Consider the following 20,608-nt stretch of genomic DNA (forward strand, 5'->3'; position numbering starts at 1 on the left):
CCCTGACTTGCCTGGGGCCAGGCTGAACTGGCTCACGCGTCTCCCCGTCCTGACGAGCAGCCAATGGGAAGTCTCCCTGGCCTCCCACACCCACTCCAGCGCCTCAGTGCGCGGGGGACCGCGTGGCGTCAGCCCGGGCCCCAACCAACCAGCGCCCGCCGCCCGCTCCCCCACCGCCCTGCCTTTAAAAGCCCGCGAGCCGGAGCCGAGCGCAGCAGCTAGGGCGGCGCAGCTAGTAGAGCGGGCTCTGCTCCGAGCTGTCCGGGGCCGCCGCAGCCAATCGGGAGTGAGCAGCGCCGGGTGCCCTTGTACCAGCCGCCCCGGAGAGCCGCACCACGGTCCCCCAAGCAATCTCCCCATCCCCTTCCCAGCAGCGTTAAGGGCTCGTTTCCCCGTTGCCCTCGGGGGCTCCGTGAGCCGGCATGCTGGCTCTCCTGGCTGGGCTGCTGTTCTCCCTAGTCTCCGGGGCCAGCTGGCGGGGAGTGAGGGGCCAGGAGAGCCCCTCGGGGAGCCGATTCGTGTGCACCTCCCTGCCGCTGGACGCTGCCCCCTCGGGCTGCCCGCTACCCCCGGTCCCTATGCAGGGGGGCGCGCTCCCTTCCGAGGAGGAGCTGAAAGCCACCGTGCTGCAGCTGCGGGAGACCATCCTGCAGCAGAAGGAGACCATCGGCAACCAGCGGGAGACCATCCGGGAGCTGACCAGCAAGCTGAGCCGCTGCGAAACCTCCCCCGGCCCCGACGGCAAGCCCGGGCCTGGAGGGTGGAGAAAAGAGTTGCCCAAAGGCAAAGACACCATGGGGGACCTGCCCCGGGACCCCACTCAGGTCATCGACCAGCTGAGCCGGACCATGCAGACGCTGAAGGACCGGCTGGAGAACCTGGAGGTAGGAGATGCTCAGAGACCGGCTGGATGGGGAGCTGTCCCTGGTGCTGCAAACAGGGCGGCTGTTGCTGGGTATGTCTGTACAGCACTTTTAATCCGAGGTGCCACGTCCACAGCAGCTGCAGGCGCCAGGCTGTAACGAGTAGCCTTGGGGGGGCGGAGGGCTGATGTCTGTCACTGAAAATACACGGGTCTCTTTCAGGAGGGCATCTGAGGAAGTTCCTCCCAGTCACAGACTGAAGGGAACAGGCATGGCTTCCCAGCAGCTACCGATGGTTCATCCAGCAGCTGGGGCCTGCCAGGAGCCTTTATTTTGTCAGCTTCTGGGTCAGCCAGCGATATAATCTCCTCCTACCTCTCTTTCTTAGGGGTGACTCTAGGGATATGCCATAGTGTAGTGAGAGCTAGGGCCCACGTTTCCTCTGAGGCATAGGAGGGGAGGTTTGAGAAGGGAACTGGGTGTAGGTACTGTAATTTCTGAATAAATGAGTGCTTTAGACAGGCAATCTGTGGTGCACACCCTTGTGCTGGGTGCATGTTCAACTGTTAATGAATCCCTTATATATTTAAAGGGGGGGAAAAACACAAGTGACCCAGCAAGAGAGGCTGCAGCGAATTGATTTGTTTGCTGTTTTGGTTAATGGATAACAGAGTATCCTTCTTAATATGTCTCTGCCCTTCAAATGAATGGAAAGAGATTTGTGGGTTTTATTTTCCTGCTGTTATGAGCTTAGTATCTGTTTTTTAATATTTCAAAATCTCTGCTAGTGATGAGAAGCTGCCTGCTCAGGGCTTGGAATGTGATGCTGACATGTCTGACCAAAGCCACCATATGACCTTGGCATAGGCTGCTGAACAAAACAGCAAGGTCCTTGAGAAAGTTGTGAAGTGTGGGTCATAAAGACAACGGCATGCTTTAGTGAGAGCTGGTCTAGAGTGAAAGCGAGTCATTCAAAGAACTGTACAAATACAAAGCCTGATCCAAAGCCCACTGAAATCAGTGTGAAGGCTCTCATTGACTTCAGTAAGCTTTGGATCAGGCTCACAGTTAGACAACACTTGTGACAATGTTTGCTAGGATGGAAACTTTTTTTTTTTCCAAGCAGTATTGGTTAGCCCCCCCCCCCGACCGTAGCAGAATTCTAGATATATTCTCCATTCTAGATATATTCTCTAGATATAATCACATTCTGATATATGTGATTCCCAAGAGGGCTTAAAATGTTTTAAGTTTATATCTAGTCAATTACTAGCTAGTGTATAACCAGAATGGCTGTTGAATCAGTTTTAATAATAGATCAGTACAGGTCTGTTGCATCTTAGGCGCATTTAACATATGCGATTTCAGCTTTACACAGTTGGCAAAAATGAAAGAAATAACCATTTAAATATTGTTTCTGTAGTGCGGGTGATTCCGCCTGCCATTACACTCAATATAATTTTGACTATACACGATTTTCGCTTTACACGCTGACTGCGGAATGTAACCCAGCGTAAGATGAGACCTGTAGTAGAGGTTTTTAACACCTTTTTTTTTTTTCAAAGCACTTCCTCATAGGTTACAGTGCTTGGGCCTTGTCTGCTGCTGGAGATGAGGGTCTTCTGGAGTCGCACTAACATTTATGGGACTGTCCCAGAATATGATCCATTTGGCTAGAAGTAGGCAGGATTGATATAGTAATGGATACCTCATTAAAAATTTGATCCCAAAACACAGTTCTGGGAAGTAACCCACCAGATGGGTTACTCTCCAATTCACGGAAAGCTTGGTTCTCTAGAGCAGTGTTTGTAGCCAAACGTCTTGAATTGCTTAGAGGGCGAGCAAATTACTTCCAGGGATAGAAGCTTGGCACAGTGACTCGGCTGACCTGGCAGCTAGAGAGCAGGTAATCCTTCAGAAAAGATGGACCTCAGGTAAATCTGAAAAGATTTGGTCTGACTTTTTAGAAATCCTTGATTAATTCCTAGCAGATGAAAACTGAGATGTCATTCTTCTCTCTCCTCTGCCCTATTTCTTCCTTTCTTTACCCTCCCTTTCCATTTCTTTGCTTTTGTTCTCTTTTGTTCTCCTCTTCTCTTTGGAAGAGAATATTCAGTACAAATTAAATACAATTTTTAAAAGGGCTGCTTCTCAAGGACAGCTTTTCCTGTTCAGTGTAACGTTCAGTCTCGTATTATGATATTTATTGAAGCATCTCATGATAGCATTATAATTTTGATGGGGGAGGGAAAGGAAAGCTTTGGCAATAAAATGCCTGTAGACAATAAAACTTGGTTTTTAGCTGTAATTTAAGTAAACAGTGTCATTTGGGATAAAGACTATCCCACTTTGACAACTTAAACAAATTTTCATAATGGGTCACTTTTGGAGTTGATTTGATGAAATATCTGAACTCTTGTTGGTTGTTAAATCATTCACTATTTACCAAATTAAAATACCCAGAATGTCTATTTTGATTTTTAAAGTAATCAAAACATTTTCTTGGTTTAATTAACTCCGGTTTAGTGTCTGGTAATGTCACTTTTAATTAGTTGAATTGACTTATTTTTTTTAAATGTGCAACATGTAGCTATTTGAAATACATCAAACTTGGCTTCTTGAATGTATTTATTGAACTATCTTAAATGTATGAACTTTCAGTGATAAGAAAAAAGGGAAGCATTAAACAAATACATTGGTATTAAAGAAATGAGTGTTTCTTTTGTTAGCCTGATGAAAGGTTTGAACATGATGTTGCTTTTTAGCATTTCTATTATACTTTTCAGGAGAGCTTAGTGTTCTGGGTTTGAAAACTGCTTTCTTCTTTGGTCATGAGCAGACCCACATTTCACAAGTTTTGCTTTTTCAGATATGGCATAAAATCTCTTCTTTTTTCCTTGAAGCACCAACTTCGAGCCAATGTCTCATATGCAGCCCTGCCTAATGAGCTTCGAGAGATGCTTCAAAGGAGGCTTGGAGATCTAGAGCGCCAGCTTTTAAGCAAAGTGGCTGAACTTGAGGATGAGAAATCCCTGCTTCATAATGAAACTTCAGCCCATCGGCAGAAGACAGAAACAGCCCTGAGTGCATTGCTGGAAAGAGTTTCTGAATTAGAAAAAGGTAATTTAGAAACAGAATTTAAAGCCTTCCCTGCATGTTGCTGTTTAGTTTTCCTCCTCTTCTGCTGCAGTACTAGAACTGTACCTCTTAAGAGACAGCATGATCTTGTGCTGAGGGACTGGGCTATGTATTTGGAGATCTGGGTTCAATTCCTGCCTCTGTCACAGACTTATTGGACAAGTGACTTTGTCCATACAGTTTCTCATCTCTAAACTGGAAAAATACTAGGTGTTTTCCCTTAAAATTTGTTGTATGCTAAGAAATCTATAGATATGGGGGCCATGTAAGTGGAGAAGGGGTGGGGGAAGGCAATTCTCCTTAAAAGTGCTTTTGACACTGTTAGCTCACAACTTTCAGTGCAGATAAAATTAGTAAACACAAGTTGCCTATTGGCATAGGCTGGTGCAGCTAACTTCATCCTCTAGATCTGCAACCACTAGACCCTCTCCACTTTTTTGTTGACTACACCTTTTTTGTTGACTACAAAACTTTTTGGTTTTCCTTAGTGGTGAATATTGCCTCCTGAGATTCAGCAGACCTTGAAGCATGTGTCCTATCCCAAATGTGCAACCTTCAGGTTTTACAGTGGATTACAATGGTGCCACTGGGAGACAATTAATCCTAATCATTTAATCAGATGTTTAGATTAATTATTACTGGGGAACTGCATGTGTGAGTAGAGTCCATTTATTTAACTTACAAATGCATGTGGCAATGAACTACAAAATGAAACTGTCTGCAAGGACAATATACAATAAAGCATAGCATTAGATTATCCTTAAATAATGGTTATAAAAACAGCAGATTTGAACAAGGACTTGCTTGGATGAATGGGCTGTCCACTTAAAAACAAATTGCAGTGGGTATACTTTCAGAAATGTGCAAACATACACATCTCATGAATTTTAAACTACAGACTAATGGATCCATTTGTTTAGTGCTGGGCATATTCTTTTCATTTTAAAAAGAATGTGCAAAAAGAGATGTCTGGTCATCTTAACAGTTTCCCAATATCAAAGCTAAGTCTCAGCTGCAGTGAAAATGTCTGAGATGCAATAGGCTTGGAGCAATGAACTCTTCCAAATTAACAAGTTTCTCTTGAATCTTTTTGATGAAGACTATGACTATAAAAGTGCCTTGAATTGCAAACTCGCTGACACTTGTAATATTGGGCCAGAAATAGTGTGTCCCTGTAGGACACAGTCTTCCGAGAGAGAAGTAAGAGTCAATTTCCAGTGCTTATATCTCTCTGGGGGACTAAAAACAGCTGAGAACTTTTTAAAAAAGCTGATCTCCAAAGATTTCTAAGGAGTTGAAGTGTTTGGGGCCAGGAATTGGGAGATGTGTGTTCTTATCCTGGCATTGTTGCTTTTCTCTGCAATTTTGAGGCAACTCACTTAGCTTTTCCTGTGCCTCACTTTTCTCCTTCTGTAAAGCGGAGGATAATACTTGCTATGTTGAGAAATTCAGCCCATTAATGTCTGTGAAGCCCTTTGGGATGTTGTAATGAAAGAAGCAGTACAAGTGCCAAGTATTAATAATTTCATTTCAAATGCTGATCTGTTTGTAATCTATTTCTGGGCAATAGACTCAGCCATCCACAGTGCTATAAGCTCTCACTGGACCTTACATTTTTCCTGGCAAAAACCTATCTTTTGTAAAGCATAGTAGTAGGCTATGGAAGAGTTCTCACTGGCACCTGATTTTGGTATGGAGGTGTTACAGATGACTATGGTCTCCAAGGACTTGCCTACCTGATGAGGTAATGAGCACTCTGGGGTGTGATTTCTAAAGCACACTGTGTGGCTCATTAATTGGCCTGTATAGACCCTGCTGGTGCACACCAAAGGCTCCTTAGGGCATTTTAACATAGTGCTATGTTAAAATGCACCAGGGAACATTTAGACTGAAAGCCACTGTCTCTAACCATGTGTATGTAACCTAGCACCTACCCTTACAGTTGCAAACGTCTGTTTCTTTGTTAGTTATTATAGTGAGGGCTGGTAGCACCGCCTATATGAAAGGCTGCCTGACACTCCCCTGGATAAGACCCTGTTTTTAGTGGCCTTTGGCTTTGCCAAACAACAACTGTTTAGGGTTTGCAATTTTCCAGGTCTGCCTGAATGGCTTTGGCCGAAGTTCTCTTAAAAAAAAAATAAATAAAAAAATAAAAAAAAAATTTTCAAAGATCAAGGGTAGGGGAAAATACAGTGATTTGGCCATGTTAAATTCTAACTTTAGTTCCCCATGCTTTGGAGAAGGGGCTTGAAATTTGTCAGGAGCGTGGCCTTTGTGTCAAAGATGTGCTGTTTGATATCCCCCTGAAAATCTGGCCAAGTTATACATCTTTGAAAAATCAGTTTGTACATGTTTAGTGGAGAATTCTTTGATTTGTAGCAGTTACATTTTTTATTTTTTTTGAAGATACCATCCTCACTGAGCATGCTTGAGCCTTGGCGCACCTGCTGACCAGGCTGTGCATGCACTATCCTCTGAGACAAACTGAGCATGCTCCCTCCAGCCCATAGCTACAAGGGTGAAGCTGGACTTTCCCTGTAATCATTGCTCCAAGCTGCCCTTGGCATGGCTGGGGCCAGGCACTGGAACCTAGAGCAGGGGGCCTATCTCTCCTGTGCTATTGGTGACCTTTCCACCTTTGCCTGGCTGCTAGCAAGGGGAAGGTGGATCTGCATGCAGTGGGGAAAGAAACCAGGACTGGTTGGATCAAGAGTGGGACTAGGAGGCAGTGAAAAATGGGGTGAAGCAGAACAAGAACTGAGGGTGGGGGGACACAAGAGAAGAATGAGGGGGATTTGATAGCTGCTTTCAACTACCTGAAAGGGGGTTCCAAAGAGGATGGCTCTAGACTGTTCTCAGTGGTACCTGATGACAGAACAAGGAGTAATGGTCGCAAGTTGCCGTGGGAGAGGTTTAGGTTGGATATTAGGAAAAAAATTTTCACTTGGAGAGTGGTGAAGCACTGGAATGGGTTACCTAGGGAGGTGGTGGGATCTCCTTCCTTAGAGATTTTTAAGGTCAGGCTTGACAGAGCCCTGGGCTGGGATGATTTAGTTGGGAATTCATCCTGCTTTGAGCAGGGAGTTGGACTAGATGACCTGCTGAGGTCCCTTCCAACCCTGGTAGTCTATGATTCTATGACACAGACTGAGTCTGGCTGGAAAAGGAGACTGGGATGAGAACCAATGTGTCAGGGAACTGGAAGGAACAAGGGAAGAGGGCAGGGGAAATATTCCCAGCTCCTTCTCCTGTGTGTATGTGGACTGGGATTGGCTGGCCAAGAGACGGTAAGAAGCTGTGGAGGATTATGGATGGGGGAAGACTGAGATTGGATGAGGAACCTGAAGAGGGAGCCTGGGCCTGGGAGGAGAGATTAGAAGAGGAATTGGGAGGGACGGAACTAGGCTGGGCAAGGAGACTAGCACTAAGTGTGGGGTGAGGAAGCAAGTGTGTGTGTGACTGAGACCTAGGACTGCCTGGACAAGGAGATTAGGGCTGAGATGAAAATCTTGAGTAATGGAGACTGGGAATGGTAGGCAAGGAGAATGAGCCACAGGTGGGGAAGGATAGGACAGGGGAGGGGATCAAGCTTCTGGGGGAAAGGCACAGAAGAGTCTGTGCCCACTAGAGCACCCCCCACCGCTCCAGAGCCTGGAATGGAACCCAATGTTCCAAGTCTCACCATTCCTCTGCTGGCAGCAAATATCTGAAATGCACCAGCAAAGTGTGTCTCAACCCTCTCCACTGCTGGTTCACATCACGGATGGTTCCTACTATTGCTATCAGTTACTCTGTTAGCACAAGTGGCAGATGTCTGTGTGGTGGATCTAAAAGTTCCCTGATGATTATGATGCCAGGTAGTAGCTCTTCTGAGTTTTATTCCAGTTTGCTTTTTTAAAAACCTAGGAAATTACAAAAACCCATGTTAGAAGTCAAGCACACATGTTAGGAAATACCAGAATTAAGATTGCACAGGCAACCCTAATTTGGCCCCCTTGTGCATAATGTGCTAGGATACAGTCTTAAATTGCATGCTCACATATTGTTTCCACATGATCATTTCCTTGTTCAGTGCACAGACTAGACCTTCTCCGGGATGAATTGGGGTTGTGTAGTGACAGAGGCTGTTGCAGAAATTGGAAGGTGTGAGTAAATAAAGCAGAGGACTTCAGGAAGAATAAAGAGTCTCATGGATAAGGCAATTGTATATTGCCCTGGAGAACTGGATTCGATTCCTGCTTCCTACATATGTGACACTGAGCAAGTCGAACCACACTTCAGAGGGTGTCATGAATTGTTTTCCTCATTTTTCTGAGTGCCCAACTGGACCCTGGGGTCTAATTAGCAGAATTGCACTCATGGCTGTAACTGAAGGCAATGGGAGCTAGGCTTTTAACGTGCTATATAATGCAAAGTATTAGAACTCATCAAACATTTTTAGTTCTCCACTGGACAATGCCATTTAGTCAAAATCAAAATGTATTGTAGTAATATGTTGATTTTGATGAAACTTTCAACAGGAAACAGTTGAAATAATTCAATGTCAATTTTGTTTTCTCTTCTATTACATAAATATACATTATATTGTATAATAACTATTAATTCATATAATAAAAGATGAAATAAACCAACGTTATCAAAGAGAAGTGTCTTGATGGGGCCAATTTTTGTGAATTTTCATTCTGCAGTAAGCTTCCAACTTTTTCATTCCAGTTCAGGATGGTTTTTTTTTAAAAAAGATTCAGCTTCCCACAGAATGGAACTAGTAGGCCTGATTGGAAACCATGTACTGAGATATCTGGACCTAGTCATTTCAAACTGGTTTCCCAGACCTAGTGAATACTTCCTCCATCTCCATTTAGAGATGAGGACCAAAAGCACAGAGATTATGATACCACCTCATCTTGCAGAGGGTTTGTAAAGATAAAATGTTTGAAGCGCTCAGATACTACAGTAGTGAGTGCCATAGAAAAGGCTGTGGGAGGGGTGAGTTAATTTAGTTTTTGGAGCTGCCTTTGAATAATGGGGAGTAATAAGGCCTAGGCCACACATTGGACAACAAGGAGAATTCAAAATATTGAACAGCTGCTTATTGAGCACTGTCCATTCTGTGCACTGGATGAGGCAGGAATCCTATGGAAAAATAGTATGTGATATATAACTAAAGACTGTATTATAACAGACACACAAGGGGGGGGGGCAGATTGTGCAACCTTAATGTAGGTCTGTGGAACCTTAATGTACTTTCAATGTAGTTTGCGTGTAATTCCTTAAATCAGTCAGTTAGAAAATAACATGTCTGAACACAAGTTCAGCTTTAGCTAAGACACTTACATTTTAAACACACGTAAAGCTTTTTCTCTTTCTATAACCATAGGAAGCAGTGCATTTAAATCACCAGATGAATTCAAGGTCGGTCTCCCTCTTCGCACAAATTATTTATTTGGGAAGATCAAGAAGACCTTACCAGAGTTGTATGCATTCACTGTGTGCTTGTGGCTGAGGTCGAGTGCTTCTCCTGGAATTGGAACACCATTCTCCTACGCTGTCCCTGGGCAGGCTAACGAAATTGTTCTGATTGAGTGGGGCAATAATCCAATCGAATTGCTAATTAACGACAAGGTGAGAACTAGCTACTCTTCTTTCTAGAATATACAGCCCAGGTAAAAGATGTTTTAAGGCCTGATTCTGCACTCTAAAAAATCTCCAGTAACTTTTTTCCATTGACTTCAATGGCAGCAAGATCAGGGCACTAAAGTTTAAAATAAAAAATGCATATACTTTCATTGAATGGCTTTGAATAAAATTGGGTGATGCTTTTGTTCATGAGAATAAGCAATATGGTATGGATATGCTTCACCTATGCTTCTACATTACAATTAGAAACATTTAGGTATCCTGGGTCTGAGTCTCCTCTCATTCACACCATTTTAAATCCGGAGTAACCTCTTTGAAGTTAAACCAGTTTAGAGCCTGTATAAAAGAGATTATAGTCAAGCCAATGATGTTCTTTTAAAATTAATAGGAATTTAATATATCAGACTGAACCTGGCATAAAATTAACCTGAGATCAAAGACTAAGGCATATGTCAACATTATTAATAATTCTAATTACTACATCTTCACATTATGTCAAACTTTTCCAACTGTTACCTTTGTCTATAAGAAGTTTAATTATCAGGGACCTCTTCTACAAAGTGTCAAACATGCACTAATGGTGCTCAGCACACTGCAGAATCAGGCCTGAGAAGAAGAGATACTAAAACCCAACGTTTCAAAATTAAGTACCCTGAACATCTCTCCACCACCCCCAGTTTGGGCTGGATGTCAAAAGAAATTGATTTAGAACTTGTACACCTCAGATTAAGTCCTTACACTACTTAGCTGAGCAAAAATTAGATTGTTGATTGGCTGAAGTGCAGTTTGCCAAAGCTTGGCATCAGGCACTGTTCTTTGTATGTGTTTAAGTTTCAAACACCTAATCCCTGGGAGTGTAGTGATAGGGTTGCTAAGATACCTACAGTAGAACTCAACTCACTGCATGACCATGAACCATCTAAGTATTGCTTATTAAAAATATATAAAATTTTAGCATGTGTGGGGGGGAGGGTGAAGGGAGGTTAGAACTTGCTTATCTCAAATAGTAAAATGTTCTTGTTAGCCTACACTCTTAACTGCTTGTATAAGGCTAAAAATATTCTCCTGCCCTAAGGGTTGATCCAAAGTCCACTGAAGCCAGTGAGTCTTTCTATTGACTTCAGTGTTGGATTATGCCAATAAAGGGGCCTAATCCTGTGCCCTTTGAAGCCCATAGTAAAGTTTCCATAGACAGCTAGAGTAAGAGAGGCTCAAGATTTTTCTCAGCAAATAGAGTGCAGCAGTATTTTCTACAAATGCCACGGGCAAGCCCCAGGATTGAAGACAGACAATCCTAGCACGAAAACTGAATGGAAGATTAGGGCTAAGCATGAAAGGATTTAAACAACAACAAAATGCTATGGACTAACGTGCAGCATCAGCAGGAATAGTGGTAGCCCAGGCTCTCATACCTGTGATATTTAGCCATAGCTGGAGCAGAAGACATGTCCTTCTCGCTGAATTTCCAGTACAAGGAATGTACTTCCACCCCTCCTTTTATTGAGATGATTGTCTTTTTAGCCATTTGAAGTATAGCATTCATTATTGTTATCTACATGCAGGTTGCCCAGCTTCCTCTGTTTATTAGTGATGGGAAGTGGCATCATATCTGCGTCACGTGGACCACTAGAGATGGAATGTGGGAGGCTTTTCAGGATGGAGAGAAACTTGGCACTGGGGAAAACTTAGCCCCTTGGCACCCAATTAAACCCGGAGGGATTCTGATTTTGGGTCAGGAGCAGGTGAGTTGAGAAATTTTTCTAGTAAAAACAACCAAATCTCCCACTCTTCTCTAAAAGCAGAAAGTAAAGAAAAACCTACTGTTCATAAATAAAGGGAATTTGGAATTCATAGGACTGCTATTGTCCAGTTATAAAATACCATTCCCCTTTCTCCGTGTGTAGCATCTGAGAGATGCATGATTAAGCAACTGATGTTTGGGGGAATCAGTACCTATTACCATGCTGTATTTCTCTTCATTAATATGTAATGAAATATTTCCTATTGCAAGTGTTAACTTAATGCTAAAATAGGACGCATTGTCTGTTACTTTTGCCAGTGATCTGACCTAATGCTTGAATATGAATCCTTTGAAACTGATTGCTGGTAGCTATATGGATACTAGATAGTCTATGGAAATAGGCTGATTTGGTCCAGTTATGATGCCTCTGAACATAGCGATGGGCAGCTGCCTGAAATGGTAGTTACTGTGCCTCCAGTCTTAGGGCCAGACACAATTTGGTCCTCTTTAGGGGGAGAGCGCAGGGAGCCCCTTCCTTCTCTTTCCACCCCCTTCTTCATAGCTAAAATATTGGCACTGTTCCTCTGCGAATGCATAGAGGAATCCAACTATTATGGCAACTGAGCACTAAGCCCCAACAGGGCATAATGGAGAGGCTTGTGTCCAGGGTCCCTTCCTGCCCCAGCCCAGAGGTGAACCCACTGGAAGCTGAAGCACATGCTATGCCTTTGTAAAGGGGCAGAATAGGCCACTTCTCTGTAATATTTACAGCTCTCCAGTCATGCTTTGACTAGTTACATAAGTCATCCAACCACTAGCTATACCAGGGATCTCCAACTCAAATCATTACGAGGGCCTCATGAGGACTAGTACATTGGCCCAAGGGCCACATCATTGACACCTTTTCATATGAAGGTACAAAAGCCCCCTGCAAGTACACCCCTTCCATGAGGCCCTGCCCCTGCTCTTCCTCTTCCCACCCTTATTCCAACCCCTTTCACCAAATCCCTGCCTCTTCTCTACCTCCTCCCGAGCGCGCGGCTCCTCACTCCTTCTCCTCCCTCCTGGAAAGAGCTAAGCTGTTTGGCAGTGGGGAGCACCTGGAGGTAGGCAGAGGAGCAGAAACATGGCATACTACGTGGGTGGGAGGGCAGCAGGTGAGGGGAGCTTGGCGGCTGCAGGAAATAACTACACAGGCCGCATGTTTGAGACCCCTGAGCTATACAGTGACTTATGTAACTAACAACAGACTGCAAATTGTGATATTTGAATATTGGCAATGCCCTTTACTAACTTTTTTTGTAAAACAAGGTATCTTGCTATGAAATTTGCAAATATTACCTAAGGAATAAATTGACAGATCTTTGTGATCTGCTTATGAATTGAAAGGGAAGTGAGATTCAATGAAATTATTGGCTGTAACCGAATTGCTTCTTGACCATGTCAGCTTCGTTGCATAGTAGGGGCGCAAGTTCAGCATTAAAGCACTATCAGAGCTCTTCTGTGAAGCTTTCCCTCTGCCTGCTCATACTATACTTGGCTCCAATCTGTACAATCAACTTGCTGTATAATCATGCTAACTCAGTGTAGCTCTTCACCTCTTCCTAGTGGCTGGACCATTTAAGGAGTGAGACTGCTATTACCTCCAGTGTGATGGTGTTAGTCCTGTAACACAGGCAATAGACACTGTTTCTTTTGAAACCCAGAGGTCCTGGTTTAATCCCTGCAGATGACTGGTCCAGGAGCATGTTATATTTACTACTATAATTGCTTCAGAGCACCCTTTACACATGCACAGTTATCACTGAAGTTAACAAAATCTAGTCCCTAAATCAGCTCTCTTTTTTTTTTCAAAGCCACATGTGTATGCCTTGCTCCAACAGGTGAGCATGAGTAGCTCCTCTGATTTACAATGTGGCCCGTTTGCTATTGGAAATGGCATTCGCACTCTTGTGATACCGCACTCCAGTTCTTTGAGACATGAGCTTCTAAATCTTTGAAAGAGGAATATTTTGTGAAAAGTAAAACAAAGCCCATTTAGAAATCTTGGTGACTAGCATTTTGCATTTGCATTTCTCCTATTGTGGGTAGTGTGGGTGGCTTTTTTAATTTTAAAGAAGCACATGGAAAAACCTATTCAATTAATTCTTTTTTTTAATATGCATAAAGGACACGGTTGGAGGAAGATTTGATGCAACTCAAGCCTTTGTTGGGGAGATGAGCCAGTTCAATATATGGGACAGGGTCTTAAAAGCAGAAGATATCATGAATATTGCTAACTGCTCTACCAACATGCCTGGAAACATCATACCCTGGGTTGATAACAATGTTGATGTATTTGGAGGTGCAACTAAATGGCCCGTGGAGACATGTGAAGAGCGTTTGCTAGATTTATAGCTACAATCATTTTTTCTATTTAAGTGCCCCCATTTTATTAGGACAACTTCTTGTAAGGTCTGTCACACTTATTTCCTCACCAAATGAATTGAGTACAAATAAAGTTGGTAGTTCTTGGCATGAATCCTGAAGATGAAAGAGGCACCTGTTGGCTCAAATAGTAGTTGTCTTAAGGCAGATCCAAAGACACCTATTGAGTTCAATAGGCTTTGGATCTGGTTCTTGCTTGGTACACTAATATCTTCTGCAAATGTTTCCTGTATCAAGTGGCAGAATTTCTCCTGCCTGATACTATATGATAAAAAGCTTTGTGCTTTGTAAGAGGCAAAACATACACCTTGATATTGCATCTTCCCCCACCTCTATTCAATACTTTCTTTTACAACCTTTTTAAAGAAATGAGGTAATCCTTATACTACATTTACCATATCTTAATTCAACACACCTGAGACCTGCAGATAGTAGCAGAATAGCCACTACCCACATTATAGAAGGTAACTGCTTTACAATTTAGAATTCTTATCTTGTGGTGTCATGACCTAAACACTCTGCTTCCTCCCCAGACCTGAAGAAGAGCTCTGTGTAGCTCACAGGTTTGTACCTTCTACCAACAGAAGTTGGTCCAATAAAAGATGACCCCCACCCTCCCCATCTTGTTGTCTCTCTTAGGTCATAAAAGACTATATGATGCAAATGCTATTCCACTCCAAATTCAGAGACAGAGCTAGATACTCAGCTGATGTAAATCAGCATAGCTCCATTGATTTCATGGAGCCACATCAATTTATACCAGCTGAGGTTCTGGCTACCAGTCAGTGTTCCCTCTGCCCCTTTCCACTCCCATGAGTAAGGTGATGGTTGAATGACTATACTCGTATTCCATGTAGGTTGATGAGTGTGCTGCATTTTTCTCTCTGAATTCTATCACTCTAATCTGTTTTTTCTTTTCTAAATACATATAAAATGTTTCTAAGTGAATTTCAGTTTTGTTTTGCTCTGAAAGGTCTTTTTATAAGCAAGTGCCAAAGTTCAGTTCCCATTTGCTAAGAATCACATATATTTTTCCAACATAAGTCTCTATTGCAGACACTTCCTGTGTTATGGTTCTATGTGCTATGACTAATGTGCTGGCTTTCAATTCTTGTTAATCGTCTTGACTTCTGTAAGCATTGAGCTGACTTTATAAAGTATATTTTATTATGCTTTTTATTCTTTCTCAATACTCTGGAGACAGTTGTATTTTCTTGATATTGGTGACTCTTTGGTTTTTGGCTTGCAGATAGCATATGTACTGTACCAGAAAGAGTTAATACTCTCTTATTGATTTAAAGAAAAGTGATTTTTAAAAGAGGACATTTATAAAATTAAATATCATATATTTTATTTTTCATGTTTTGAATTGTAAGAATCTCTATAGTGACAGTTCCATTTGTTGGATAAAGTTACATAATCCCACTAATATGTAGTATGTTCTTAAAGGAAAAATTCTTATAATTTTTAATTAAAAATTGCACTGTAAAATCAGTTCATTTCTTTTATATTCTTGCAAAGTACTACCTGGCACTTCACAGTTCTGATTTTATTCATATATTTTAGACATAACTTGAAAAGACCAATGTTTTATATTTCTATGTATATACTTCCTTTATTCCAGAATGACATACAAACTACAGCCCCAATCTTGCACTGACTGAAGTGTGTATTACACTACACACCCAGGTGGCATGTAAAGTCCCTTATAAAAAGACATTTTCTTTCACTACTGTGGCACAGGAAGCCAGACCTAAATATCAGTACTGGCATTCACTTTCTCCCACCCTCTCCATGTTCCCATCCATGGCTAGGAGGTCTTGTCTAGGCTTGGGGAGGGAGGAGTGTCATTTCCTCCCCCCCTTCCCCACACTTATGGTATAAATTATCATGTAATTTGCTCTATATTGAGCACGAATCACAACCCTTCTGTGGTTGTACCAGTCCACACTGCAGCAAGATTTCAGAGGGGAAAGCAATGGATGCACCAGAGGGCAGGTAGGCCGAGCTCCAGCAGAAATTATTTTGTCCCTGGAGAGGCAGGTAAATGCCAGGGGAGCACGTGGCCATAGATACTCTCAGGGTAAGGGTAGTAAGTGGCAAATGAGGAGTGAAGAGTACTGCACAGTGTGCTGAGGACAGTAGGCTAATCCCCTATAAAAGGGAGAGGCCTCACAGGACATAAAAGATCTGACACTTTTTAAAGTCTCATGAGAGAGACCGCCACAGAGTGAACTAATCAGGAGCAAATTTTACCTACCTCAGAAGGAAGGGCTCAGCATGTTATCCTGTAGCACCCAGGACTGTGCAGTCTTCAATATAAGCCTTAAAACAGGTGCCATGCCTGACATTTCAACCTCCTGTCTCCATGTATATTCTAAAGAATCTGAGTATATAACGTGCAGCAAATTTTGAAATCTATAGCTAGTAGTTACATGGATCAGAACTGAGTGAAATGATTTGGTGCCCCATGCACAAATTGTTCATCAAATTTTTAGACACACAGTAGATTTAAAGTTGGAGGATCTGGACATTGGCACACTTCTCTATACAGGAGAAGCCTCAGCTGGTATAGAACTGCTATTGCAGCTCTGACACACACTCCTCATACACCCTGAGCAGGATTCTGGCTCGGGTATCTCTACATCTCAATTTTTCTCAGCTGCCAGAACAGCATTAGGGGTCTGGGAGTAGCCTGGTGTAAATTAGAGCAACCCTGAACAAAACAGGATTGCCTAACTCTGGAGTGTGGTCAAGATTTAAAAAATTCCAACTGCAGTTATCAAACAAGACAGCAGGACATTGAGCGGAGGGGCTCACATTCTTCCTTCATCTTATTGGGATGATAAACAACTGGATCCATCACTCAGGCCATCTGTCTGTCTCTATCCTTTTGCTCTTTTTCCTTCCTTTCCCAATCAAACTGGTAGTTACCTCAGGTCTACTCTGAGACCCAGCCTCTCGCCAAGAAGAGGCTTTCAGGAGTAATGGGTGGCGCTCTGATTCAGATACTCCCCCATATAACTGGGCCTCTGTCCTAAAGAGTAAGCCTAGCAATTCACAGCTAGAACCGTTGGATCCTTTCCATATCTGAAGTAAGCAAAAGTATGAGTTTCAGTTGGTCCTGTGGGTCCTTATTCAGAAAGGTGCTTTAGCACAGGCCTAACTTTAGTCAGGGGAGTAATCACATTAACTTCAGTGGAACTAGTCATGTGCTTAAAGTTCAGCACATGCATAAGTAACTTGCTAAACTGGGGCCTAAATCAGGGTATAACACAACTGTGCAATCTACTCCACTAAGCCTCCCAGCTCCACCATTCCAAAGTTTGTGGAGCCCTACTGTATGGGGAGGACCTCCTGGAGCATGGGGACAGTGTGGGGAGATAACCAATTCTCCTCAGTTCTCTCTGCCTTTTCCATACTTAATGGTTTGATTTTTTTTCAGTGGGAGCTGGTGCAGATAAGCAGCTCTGAAAATCAGGCCCTCACTTGTTGACTGTTTTTTTTGCACATGTTCCCTCTCAGCTGTGCAGTGGAAGGAATGAACAGATTCCAAAACTACTAAGAAGGGGTTTGATCTCATCTCCAGTGCAGAAATCTAAGAACAAAGAGTTAGCATTTTAAAGGAGATGGCTCCTTACTCAGGTAAGGGTGCATTCAGGGCCCAAACTCTTCTCTAGGATAAATTGACTGCAATGGAATTATAGCAGAGATGGATATGTCCCTGCTTGCCCAAGATAAACAACTGGTATTCTGCTGTGTTTTGACTGATTACATAACTAAAATGGTGTTATTTTATATAATGGTTCTTTTCAGCAAAGGGATGACACTGAACAGCATATTATCCACTGAGAGTGGTTTTACATTGTTTGATATATTTTCCTCTAAATTGGTGCAATACTACATTGTTTTATTAAAAGAAAGTATATTTATTGCATTTTTAACATTTTTCTTCCATCTAGAAGTGATGGATATTAATCTGCAGCTCCATATTCCTGGGAGTCACACATTTTATGTGTATATATAAGCAGATGGCAAAACGGGAGTAAATATTACCATATTCCGGCACCTATATTGTTTATGGGGTGTGAAAGTGACATAACAAACTTCATTTGTCAAAAAGCTTTGAATACATGGAAGTAATGACTTATGGGGAGCTGAGTGACAGCTACAGCACTTGGAACATGCAATAATGCAGATTTCTATAAAATCTGTTCCACTCTAAAACACACGAAGCTGTAACTTGCTGTGAGCAAAGAAATGAAAGTACTCATGAGCCACCTCTCTCCCTCATATGGCCCTTTTGGGGCTGTAAACTGGCTAGGTATCTCCAGCTAAAGATCTCCTTGAGTTGGAACAGTCCTCAGTTGGTTCCTACACCATGTCCATCTCAGCTATGGTGTAAAGTGCACACAGGAGACATGAGTGTGGGGCAGGAATGGTGAGCCAGTAAGAGTATGCTGCTGGACTCCATTGATACCCACCTGGCAAATGACCTTTTTGGTGACATCACTCTCTGTATACCCTAGAGCAGCCTTGAGGCTGCTCTAGAGCATGCCAGGACTGCAGCCAGTGTAGAACCAACCCTTGGATCAGGGACCATCCTGTTTGTGGCTCCTCACACTTGGTTTGTCTAGTGGATATTGGGCGCAGCAGAGAATCTAGCCCTCAGTGTGTGTATCTAAATGATGTCACTTAATGCTGTGTGGGTTTTTGACTAATGTGCACGGCATCAGTAAGCACAGATCATGTAGTTCAGTTTTTATTTTTTATTTATAAGGGAATTCACTGTCTAGCCAGAAAAGGTCTTTCTGTTCAGAAGATGCAGCCAACTATTGTTACATAGGCAGGGTACTGTTCAAAGGCCCATGTCTGCACAGGTCTTATTGTGAAAGAGAGACATGCTTTCCCACTTAAATTACTGTATGCTCTGTGAATTTTTCTGTCTGGTAATCCATGCACAGCTTGAGCTGACTGCATGCAGCATTAGAGTAGGTGTAGGAGACAGAAATAACTTGATACAAAGATGATTAATTTCTGTAACAAATATTGGATTCTATTCATTTTAACAAAAGCTTTAAAATTGCTGACTTCTTTAACTTTTGATTTAAAAAAACGAGAACGAAATAAAATTAACATGGCACACATTAAATGACTTAAAAACTGGCCTACTGATGGGTCTTAAGTGTAATTGTAAATGGAGAATCAGCACTAAGTGGGTCTGTTTTCAGTGGAGTCCTACAGGAATCAGTTCTTGTCCCTTTGCTATTTAATCTTTTTATCAATTACCTGGAAAAAACATAAAATCATCACTGAAAAGTTTTGCAGGTGTCCCAAAAATTGATTGAGTGGTAAATAATGAAGAGGACAAGTCACTGCTTTAGAGCAATCTGAATCAGTCAGTAAACTGGGCACAAGCAAACACTTTGCATTTTCATATGGCTAAATGTAAAAGTATACATCTAGGTACAAAGAATGTAGGCCCTACTTGCAGGATGGTGAACTCAATCTTGGAAAGCAGTGACTATGAAAAAGATTTGGGGTTCATAAGCTCCCAGTGTGATGCTGTGGCCAAAAGACCAAATGCTATCCTGGGATGCATAAACAGGGGAATCTTGAATAGGAGTGGAAAGGTTATTTTACCTCTATTTTTGTGTTGATAAATTGCATAGTTGATTACTCAACCACTTTGGTTTGTTATGGCATATATCCAAGAGACCAAATAACCAATATCAGGTGTATTTCTATACACCAATAATAATATAGTCCAGGAACACACCACCAGTCTCTGTGAAGCCGTCTTATGCAGTGGTGTTACATTCACCTCACACACCAGGTGTGCTCCCAGCGTTACACCCCTAGAGCCCTCTTTTTATGCCCAACCTGTTTACAATTCCAGTGTGAGATGGAAAACCTCGCATGCCACAGAGCTTAAGATACAGCTCAGTTTTTTCCTATTCAAAATCAGACACTAATAGGGACAGAAAAGTGGCTGTTTCCAAATCGTTCCAGAAGGTTGGAAGCAGAAGGCCGGGTGCAAGCATTTCAGTGCCTAGAGTCCTGAAGGAGGCTTGGGTGAATTCATGTGAGTATCAGGTCTTCATTTGATGCTATGTATTATGTCTTCTAGCCAGAGAAGCAGGTAGTGAAGTTTCTCAAAGTGGAGCAGGGCTGGACTCACTTCAGAATAACACTCTCACTAGCAGGCAGGACACTGGGGGGCTTGGAGTTTATTTTTGGCTTTTGTTTTAAGCAAGGAGTCAGGTTCTTTATGGCCAATTATAGGCGGTAGGGAAAAAGAGACTATATAATCATCCTTTTTTCCATTGAAGATGCTGTTAGTTACAGTTTAGAGAGTGCACATAGTCCTAAGAGATCAAATTATTTATGGTAGTGCATTAATTAGGGTTTCTCAAGGGTCATCAGGTCGTGGAACTGGTTTCAGCTTCAGGGGTAATTATGATAGGTAAATACTTGCGGAACAACGATACAGTCTAGATGGACAAAGTCACCCATGTACTGGTACATCCAGGATTGTTTTTGGCTGGGTACGGTAGCCTTGTCACACCTAGGAAAATAGCTATTCATGGGGGTGGTGAAAGGATCAGTCAGGACTTGCCAGCAGAATTGAGAATGGGCAGATCAAACAACTTTGTGTTGATCATTGTCCATCAAAACAATTCTGGAGGAGTTCCAAGATCAGATTCCACTACCAGTTACACTGGTGTAAATCTGAATTATCTCCAGTGACACCAAGCCTTTACTATCACTCCCATTTTCTCAATCACCTGTGACTTCTGAT

The 20,608-nt window shown here is 42.5% G+C and overlaps 1 protein-coding gene across 1 annotated transcript; it reads left to right on the forward strand.

The window, feature by feature from the left end:
- Positions 1-232: 232 nt before the first annotated feature.
- Positions 233-15,274, forward strand: NPTX2 (neuronal pentraxin 2). Its single transcript, XM_030579117.1, has 5 exons — positions 233-884; positions 3,767-3,983; positions 9,379-9,623; positions 11,201-11,380; positions 13,549-15,274. Exons 1-5 carry the CDS (start codon positions 423-425, stop codon positions 13,774-13,776), a joined length of 1,332 nt encoding a protein of 443 aa, XP_030434977.1. The 5' UTR covers positions 233-422; the 3' UTR covers positions 13,777-15,274.
- Positions 15,275-20,608: the final 5,334 nt, after the last annotated feature.

The sequence above is a fragment of the Gopherus evgoodei genome, chromosome 10 (genome assembly GCF_007399415.2).
Source record: "Gopherus evgoodei ecotype Sinaloan lineage chromosome 10, rGopEvg1_v1.p, whole genome shotgun sequence".
Taxonomy (NCBI): Eukaryota; Metazoa; Chordata; order Testudines; family Testudinidae; genus Gopherus; species Gopherus evgoodei.

What these genes read in the sequence shown, in the direction of transcription:
- NPTX2 (XM_030579117.1), top strand. Translation starts at nt 423, where the DNA reads ATGCTGGCTCTCCTGGCTGGGCTGCTGTTCTCCCTAGTCTCCGGGGCC. An exon ending in ACCGGCTGGAGAACCTGGAG is followed by an intron (nt 885 to 3,766) that starts GTAGGAGATGCT and finishes TTTTCCTTGAAG; the next exon opens with CACCAACTTCGAGCCAATGT. An exon ending in AATTGCTAATTAACGACAAG is followed by an intron (nt 9,624 to 11,200) that starts GTGAGAACTAGC and finishes ATCTACATGCAG; the next exon opens with GTTGCCCAGCTTCCTCTGTT.